General features: G+C 29.5%; 1 protein-coding gene across 1 annotated transcript; it reads right to left on the bottom strand.

The window, feature by feature from the left end:
* Window positions 1-4,606: 4,606 nt before the first annotated feature.
* Window positions 4,607-5,351, bottom strand: LOC132047983 (protein SMALL AUXIN UP-REGULATED RNA 12-like). Its single transcript, XM_059438935.1, has one exon. It carries the CDS (start codon window positions 5,176-5,178, stop codon window positions 4,885-4,887), a length of 294 nt encoding a protein of 97 aa, XP_059294918.1. The 5' UTR covers window positions 5,179-5,351; the 3' UTR covers window positions 4,607-4,884.
* Between the last annotated feature and the right edge of the window lie 4,682 nt (window positions 5,352-10,033).

The raw sequence follows: 10,033 nt of genomic DNA, 5'->3' as shown, positions 1-10,033 counted from the left end.
ATTCAAATGTTTGACACAAAATATCCATCAAATGTAAGTGAAAAATAAACAACATGCAATGTGAAGGCAAATAACTTAAAGTTGGAATATAACCTAAATTCAAAATCCAAAAGAAAAAGTTCAACATAATACTCTTATGTCAAATTCCAATATTGCATAAGTAAGTTCCAACGTAACTTAAGTAAATAATTCAAAAGAAAGGAAAAATATAAGTTTATAACCTCATTCACAATGAAATTCTACTTTAATAACGTCACTCGTTATATGTCAAGTTTGTTAATGACTCATTTTTTCCAATATTAAGAGGTGTAGTTTCAAATATTAGAATAATAACACTAAGTATGCTAAATGAATAAAATAAAAAAACACGAGCAATTACACGAAACCCCAAGAAAGGTTGGGAATGAAAAGAAAGAAAATGAAAAATAAATAATATAAAAAGAAAAATACATTTTAAAAAATAAAAATAATTAAAAAGTAAAAATAAAAAAGAAATTAAAATAATAGAAATCAAAAAATTAAAAATCAAAAAAATTAAAATAATAGAAATAAAAAATAAATTAAAAATAAAAAGAAATTAAAGAAAAAAATAAACAAACTAAAAAATAACTCTGTAATTACAGGGTGTAATTACACCCAATTCTCAGCCCCCTTTGAGAATTGGAGAGTGTAATTACACCCTGTCAATTACACCCAATTCCCACCTAACCACAATTACTTGGTTAAACAAAAGTAAAATGCCAGTAATTATACCCAATTCCAATTACCTGGGTGGCTTTCCAAACAGGCCCTTAGTGTTTTTGAAACAAAACTTGCGGTATTGGTAAAAGGATTACTTGATTGTTTTCTCCAATAACCACTCCACGAGGGGTTTTTTGGACAACTGGCTAGATTTGCTTTAACCCAAATAAGGTAGGCGCCTTTCTAACACAAATTTTTTATTTGCCTTTTTTTAACCTTTGATAATTTTTTATCTGATTTTGCGTGGATTGACAAAAGTTTTCATGTGATGAGAACTATGAGTTAAGGTATATATCATATGAAAAAAGTACCATATTTCTCTCTATCATGCATGATACAAGCGTTTGGCTACCGGGTGTATAAATTATATCACATTTATTAATATTACTTCAAAAGTTTTCCTTATAATATCTGATGTATTCACTACTTTTCAGTACGTATTTTTGTATATAATTGATGTATCATACCTGAGACCCATCGAAGGCTTCTTCTTTCGGTACATTAATGTCTAAAGTCTATATTTTTCGTTTCAGAAATATATAATAAAGTGGTGGCAGAACCAAAAGGTGTTATAATTTCTGGGTCTAAACATTTTGTAGCTCATATATACCACATTTTTCGTATATGCTTTATAACAAGAACTTAAAAGAAATCACTAATCCTACTTGTAGTACGTAGACGATTCGTTCAAAAATAATTTTCAATACGTATATGTTCTGTACTGAAAACTAAATAAAGCATAGAGCCAATTAAATCGGTCTCCAATATTGAACTATATATCAGCTCAGCAAAATTTTAATCCTCTTTACTTACCTACCTTTATGCCTTTGCGTATCTTTAATTAGTACCTATTTTTTTCACTTTGAAATTAGAGAAATAAGAAAGAAAAGGCGGGTTTGAAGATGTTTTCCTAAAAATGAACAATTTCATAAAAGGCAGAGAATTGTCAAGTGATAGTAAATTAAAGATAAATATAAAATTAAGTGTTAATAATAAAAAAGATTCAAACTTAAAATAAACATATTTGGATTTGCATAATATATATAACACCTAAGTTTGTTATAACTGCGCGAAGCGCGGATAAATTCACTAATTGAATAGTGCACTTAGGTGTACATTGCTACTTTGTGACTTTCTTTCAAAGCTGAATTTTTTTTTATTTTTTTTTTGTACTGAAGTGATTGGACGAAAGTAAGACTAACTTAATATCAAACCGCGGATCTTTATAGACAAACTTTGGTCGGAGCCCTCTTAGCCCAACTGAATAGTACTTAGGTGTATATTACTATGTTGAGACTTTCTTTTGAAGGTGAGATTTGTTTTTATAACAGCTGAAATGATTGGACGAAAGTAAAGATTGATTTAACAACGAATTGCAAATCTTTATAGACAAACTTAATTTCTCAAATCATCAAATCTACGATGTAAACCTAGCTAGCTAGAATAAATTAGTGGTTACAACACATAGTGATACTCAAATATATGGGCAATTATTATGCTGCAAAATATAACCAACACTACTGAAAATAGAATCCCATCGACATTCAGTGAGAAATTTGTGTTATAAAACATGATTTTCCTACCTCATTTCCACTAACTAACTCACTAGGAAAACGATTTACTTTTAAACGATTCTCATCGAATCGCTTTAAAACTTCCTAATTTTTCCGTGTGAAAACACTACTCCTTATTTAGATTTTTCCTACCGACATTCAGAAGAAATAACCATTAAATATTTTTCAATGGAAAATTTTTAATTGGAAAAATAGTAATTTTTTTGTAGTGCAAGCTTGTAATCTTTAATTTAATGCATCTATAAAATGTTTTCTCTTGAGATACAAAATGGAGAAGTTAATTGAGGAGACTCCAAGATTAGCATAATTAGCTGAGTATCCCTCCTTAAACAACACCATCATTAATGAATGGGGTACTTAATAACAAGAATAAAAGACATCACAACAATAAGTTTTCGCCATTATCCAATTTTTACACCAAATCAATAGAAGGTAATCACAAAGTTAAGTTGAGAGTTTGAGAATTTTAGTCTATTTAATATTTATCTTGATAGTCGAAAAGATTCTATGACAAAGTATAAAATGTTGAAGGGGCAATTGCTAAAAATTAATTAATGGTGTAAAGTATGAAGTAACTAATAAAGTTTAGCTTAGCCATAATGATTATTCAAAAGTATGACAGATTCCATTTCTAAACAATACAAAAGAGTAATTAGATAAATCTATCTCAGAATCTAGGCAGTTAAAGGAGGCGCTTACATCTAATTTATCTTATAAACTTGATCTTACTTTTTATGATAAAAATGAAGAAAGAAATCATTGCCTCTTTTGTTAATAACACTGTTGGCATGTGCACCTTTGTCCCCATTACAATCGATCTTTGTCCTCAACTAACTGCCCTAGGAGATTATTTGTGTTTTTAAATACGAAAGCTAGCGGTTGGAATTTTTAGACATATACTCACTAGTCACTATGGTCCTACAAGCATGTGCTCGAAGAGAATATGTTTTCAATAGTGCAGGTTTTATTTTGATCAGCAATTGAGGTCGAGATTGCTTACTGTAGAAGAATAAGATGTCAAAACAGAAGTAGTAAAATAATTGAAAAAGTGCACTATCTTAAAGTTGATTAGAAAATAAAAGAGTTGAAAAGTGGAGGTCAGGTAATATGAATCTATTTTTTTAATTAATATACAGGCTGATTAATTTGCTTAGAGCCTAACAAGTAAAAAAGCGCAAGGTTAAATAACCACCGAGGGATGTAGCAAGATGGATGTTATTCTTTAATGCCAGTGATTTGGAATTCGAGCATTGAGATTTGAGAATGTAGAAACAGTTATTAGAAAGTGTTTTCTCCCTTTAGATGAACCCTACACACCTTTAGATGAACCCTACACAACGTGAATTTGAATTAATCGGCCAATAAATATTGAATACCATAATTATATAAAAATCGTAAAACCAGACAAGCAAACTTTCTCCAAATTGATGGCATCTAGTTCTTATCAATAGATTTTTTTTTTAATGCCTTGTATTTATTTGAGAAGTGGGGTTTATTAAATTTAAACTGAAATCCTTAAATTTCTTCTTATTTCTTCTTAATAAAAAAAATACTAGCTAAGATAAGAAAAAAGGAAATATAGTTCCGAGTTCCTGACTTGATTAAACTCATGATCTGAACTTGTCCACTTGGTCCAACTAATAATTCAGAGAAGCTCACAATTAATTCATTCGTCAGATCTAATTTTAACCGCCGGAACAGTAACAATGAAAATGGCCCCCTCTTTAATTGTTTACATCTTGATTAATAATAATTTGAACACTCGGTTATCCACTCATATAATAAACAAACGGAGTACTAGTTGAGTCAATTTTGAGCAGGTCAACTGTTTTTCTTTATTTTATTAATCTTTTAAATTATTATTTTTTTTTGGGCAATCATAAAAAAATTAATTAATCATTCTAGTAGGAGTTAGGGAATGAATCTTTTGTCTATCTTTCCTCAAATTGTGAAAAAAGAAAAATCCATTTTTAATTTACCTGAGCAAAGTATCTACGGTAGCGCTTTCTGAGTTCTCGTATTAGTGTACAGTGTACTCCCGCTGTCTCAATATACATGATACTTTTCCCTTTCCGAAATTTAAACCGTATTAATTTTAACTAACATTTTTAAGATGTATTTTTTTACCAAATATATAAATTTAATCTTGAAATATTGAGTTAATTTAATTTAATTTAGCTTTAAAGTTTAATCAAATTAACTCTTAAAAAATGAGAAATATCACATAAATTGGGACAGAGGAAAGATAATTTTGGGTTGAAAATTGCTGCATGGAAAAAGAAAAAAAACAATGAAGAAATATTTTTGGAATTTGATTCTCATAAACAAGTCAAGAATTTTCGACGGGTACAATTTCAACACCACTGACGAAAATATCAGAGTACATGAACTGAAACCAATATACAAAATTTAAAACTCAACCCCTAAAAGAGTTGCAAGGGATTCCTTTTCTATTCACAGTTAATTTTAGCTATTCACTTGGATTTTCCAGATCCACCACTACTTTAACTTCCTGCATAGCAGGAACTTAGTGCATCGAGAATTGCCGGTCAAAACTGGTCAAATCAACTCAATTTGAGTTTGAAATTAGAGAGCAGAAATAATCTTCATCACAAGGAATGGTAATTCCCATATCATGGTTAAATCCAAACTCTTCTTCAGCCCTTTGAAGCAAGCTTTGAAATCCAGGATGCGTTAACCAAGAAATGGGAATTATGTATCTGCTCCTATTTTCTCCTACATATACCACAAAGTGTCCTTTTGGTACATCATGGGGCAGGCCATTCTCATTTTTCCCAAAACTAGAACACTTTTTGAGGATTTGTTTTAAGGCTGCTGTTTGAGTTACTTTCTTTAGAGCCATTTTTTGGTTTATGTTTTTAGAGAAATGAAGGAAGAAAAAAGAGTATAAAAGAGAGCACCTGATAAGAAGGGAATTGTTTGTGTGTTTGGGAAAGAATTAGCAAAAAAGAGGTGTATTTATTGAGGAAAGCAGGAGAACAAAGGCATGTGGAGTGAATGGGGACAAATAAACTATATAGGGCTGTGGAAGTTTTGATGGGGTAATCACTTAAATAGACCACTCACCCCACTCTTAGCCACAAAAGTCCAATTTTTATTTTTATTTTTGAACCTTTTTTTCTATAATAAGACGTCTTCTCCGCTTATTAAATTACACTATTGAATCACATGCCAAAATTTCATTCTATGTCGATTGTACAGAGATAGGTTTTCGCGTTTTTTCCCATTAATTATGATGCAGTAACTTAAAAAGAAGAGTTTGATTCGATCTGAATTTAAGGCAATATCAATTTATCCGGTAGTAGGACGTTCATAAATAAAGCCAAAAAGTAATGAGCTTATGTGGTTTTGACCAGAATTCTAATTAATATGATGTGCTTTTACACTCTCTCCGTCCCAATTTATATGACATAGTTTAGATTTTGAGAGTTAAATAAAAAATATTTTATTATAATTTATTCGTATGCCCTTCAAGTTATTAATTTTTTTTATTTATATTACTTTTTATGTAGTTTCTAGATATGTAATTATTTTTCAAAAATCATAAAAATTATATATCTGAATATACGATCAAAATAAATAAAGAAGTTTGACATTAAGAATCCGAACTACGTCAAATACTTTCTTGTAATTCAAATGAGATTTTCATGGCACAAATAGATGGATAATAATTGAATCATGTAATCTCTTAGGATGTAGGGGGTAGGAGCCGTTGACCCAAGGGAGTTGGGACGTGGCGGGGGCACGTTATTCACACTGTTTCTAAAAGTAATACTCCCTTCTTTTCAAATTTTTTTATTAATTTAATTTGACGCGAAATTTAAAAAATTAAAAAAAAATTATGTGGTCTTAAATTAAAGATATGTCTAATGTATCAAAATGCTTTTTAATTTTGTGATCTTAAACTTGCTATGTAAGATGTTGAAATTAAAGAGTTGACAAATATATGAGAGAAACATTCTTTTTTAAAGAGACTAAAAATGAAAATTAGACAAACAAATTAAAATAAATGGAGTATAAAAACTTCTCAATCAGTTAATTAATAGGATTAACATGATTTCTGACCGTTGAAGCATAATTTTTTTTCTTTGAATCATGCATAAATGCAAAAATGTAGGAGTGCTAAGTGTTTGTTCTTTGGGTTTTTGCCTTTAAATGGATGAAAATGATCTTTTAAACCAATCATTTTAATCTAATTTTAGGTCTTGAGGTCAGTTTCACCACATAAAAAAAGAGCAAGAAGAGAAAAAAAAAAAAAATTATCCTTTATGCAGAGTTTTTGTCCGATCGCGCTACTTCAAAATTATGTGCTCCGTTTGTTAACTATTGGATCAAGCTGAAATTTGGCGTTAAAAATCCCAAATTAACTCTATTCTCTAAATTGGACTGGGAAAATCGGATTTGAAAGATGTCCGTAGTTACATGTTTTAAGTTATGAACAACAATTTATTTTTAGGTGAATCTTCGCATTCTCGACTTGTTTAGATTGCTGTTAATATATCTTTGTTTGACATTGTAATATAAGTCTTTGACCATTGTAACTGTTTCTAATATAATTATTGGGTGTTAATATATCTTCTTGTTTGACATTATAATATGAGTCTTTGACCATTGTAACTGTTTCTAATATAATTATTGGGTATCCGAAGTTTACTAGCCTGATTAAATTAAATTTGCGCCACGTGAGGTCATTAAGAGGAAAACGTTCCCTACTATAAATTTTTCCTTGTTGGCGGATGAACTAATACTATAGAGTAGAATAAAATAGTTACTAGATGTGATTAAGGGCCCGTTTGGCCATGAGAATTTTTCTTTTCTTTTTTGGGAAAACATGTTCACTTTATTTGGAAATTAATGTTTTACCATGCAAATTTCAAATACAACTTGAAGTAGTATTTGGAATTTGAAACACGCCAAAAAACTTATTTTCACTTTTTTACTCAATAAATTCAAACAACCAAATATTCTTTGCAAAAATTATAACCAAACACAACTCCATCTTTAACTCCAACTTCAAAATACCAAATAAAGTGAAAAATATTTGGTTTCATGGCCAAACGTCCTACTAAAAATGGTTGGTGCAGGATTATGGACACAGAAAATGTCGGTAGGACAAGTTCCACTTTTGGTGATTCAAGTTCGTCAGATTTATAAAGTGAAACCCTCTGGTTTATACTCATTTGAATGCCATTTTCCATTTGATTAGATATGGTTTACTTTTCCATATGATTTGAGTATTGATGGATACACTCCTTATGTGATATGAACAAAATCTAATTAATTTTCGACATTATATATTGAATAACTAATACACCGATGAATTAACTAATGAATTAATAGATTTCCACAAATTATAGATAAGTTCATATATAATGCTAGACTCTCCGAGGCTGGCTAGTATTCAAATGAGCACATTTCCAACAGTAATATTACGAGTTAAAATCCATTAGTTCGACCACATCAGTCCAATTAGATTTTCTTAATCTAAGTTGACTACGTAAAAAACAGACTATAATTAATAAATAAATAAATAATGTAATGTCATAAGATTACATTTTGCATATTCGATGTATGTTTGAAGTATGGAATCTGGTTGAATGGACAATACTAAGAAGTGTTGGACCAATAAAAGCTAGTTTGATAGTCAGAAGTCAATAAGTCATAAACAGAAATTGTGTCAATAACAGTTACAGACAGGAGCACTGCTCTATCAGAGTCGACGAGACCATCAATCAACAATTCAACATAAGTCACAAAGTCAAAAGGTTTTTGTAGATTTTCTGACTTTTGATAGATTCTGTCATTTTGATATCCTTCTTTTAATAATGTTGCTGCAAAATGTTTCCACATGTCAAGTGAGTTTTTGCCCAATCACCGTGGGGTCGTTTGATAGCTACGTAGAATTATGCATGTATTGCTAATACAAGAATTAATTATGAGGAAATTTATACTTTCTCCGTTTCAATTTATGTGAACCCATTAAATTGGGCACGACATTTAAGAAAGAGCGAAAGCTTTTGAAACTTATTGTTCAAAATAAGTCTTGAATATTTGTGTGGCTGTAAATCATTTCATAAAGTGAATTTATTTTCAAATTGGGAAAGAGGTCATTTATTTTGACACGAACTAAAAAGGAAATAGGTTCACATAAATTAAAACAGAGGGAGTATATTATTTTATGTAAGAATTAGTTATGTGGGTGTAGTCATTCATGTATTATTAATTATCTAATTTTCTATAATGCATAAAATAATACATGGATTTTTCATAATTTATACATATATTAGTTATGCTAATTTTTAAATTGCAAATCAAACATCGTATTAATTTTATACAAAATAACTTATCTCACAACCAGTTGTCAAACGTAGTATTACTTATGCAGGATTTAGTACCTGCATAACTCACCTTCAAACCAGCTACCAAGCGACTCGTATGTTCTTCCAGAGCTTTCTTTGAATTAAACAGTACAATAGAATTTTTTATCCATACAGTTGTCCATCAAAACAATACTATCTGACAACTTGACAAATATATATATATACTAGCAAACTATGCCCGTGCGATGCACGGGGCCTAATATGATTAATTTAATTATTCACTTTAGTTAGCCTTTATGACTTGTATATTTTGTAAAGGATACCGTGATTCTTCTTAGTGAGTCTCCATATTTTATTTCATTTTCCTCTCTTTTTTCCCCTTAATTGCTCTATTTTTGTTAAAATTTGTCTTATTTTGGTTATGTCCGCCTCTTTTTATATTTAGTAAGTTGACAATTCAAATATCCGGCATATCAAGTTTATAATCACAAGATTCAAATGATGTTTTATTATATTACACAAATTTTTAATTTAGAATCACAAGATTCAAAAGTCCATCTTTATTTCTTAAACTCCGTGTCTAGTCAAAACTTAGACACTCAAATTGAGACAGAGGGACTATATGCCAAATGAAGGAAATGAAACGAAAATTGAGGCACTGCATTAGATCTAATTAACATAGAAATTTGTAGAATAAACTCACTAAAATTAATAGCAAAACTCTAATTTAAACAGGGAAAATTAAAACAACAAAATTTCAAATTCAGAGTACCAACTATATGAACCACCAAGAAGCCCTCCTTAGTGAGTCTCCGAATTTTGTTTCTTTTCCTCTTATATTTTTCCCTTAATTTCTCAATTATTGTTAAAATTTATCTTATTTTGATTATGTCCGTCTCTTTTTATATTTACTAAATTGACAATTCAAATATGTTACACGTCAAGTTTATAATCACAAGATTCAAGTTTATAATCACAAGATTCAAAGGATGTTTTATTATATTATATACATTTTTAATTTAGAACCATAATATTTAAAAATCTATTTATTTCTTAAACTCTGTGTCTAGTCAAATTTAGACACTTAAATTGAGATAGAGGGAGTATATACCAAATGAAAGGACAATTGAGACACTGCGTTAGATCTAATTAACAAAGAAATTTGTAGAATAAACTCATCAAAATTAATAGCAAAACTCTAATTTAAACAGGAAAAATTAAAAGAAAATCTCAAATTCGTAGTACCAACTATATGAACCACCAAGCAGTATTTTGTTTCTTTTCCTCTTATTTTTCCCCTTAATTTTCCAATTGTTGTTAAAAATTTCTCAATTGTTGTTAAAATTTATCTTATTTTGGTTCTATCCGCCTCTTTTT

Source organism: Lycium ferocissimum, chromosome 2 (genome assembly GCF_029784015.1).
Source record: "Lycium ferocissimum isolate CSIRO_LF1 chromosome 2, AGI_CSIRO_Lferr_CH_V1, whole genome shotgun sequence".
Lineage (NCBI taxonomy): Eukaryota > Viridiplantae > Streptophyta > Magnoliopsida > Solanales > Solanaceae > Lycium > Lycium ferocissimum.
The sequence above is the reverse complement of the archived record's forward strand: the minus strand, read 5'-3'. Positions and strand labels throughout refer to the sequence as shown.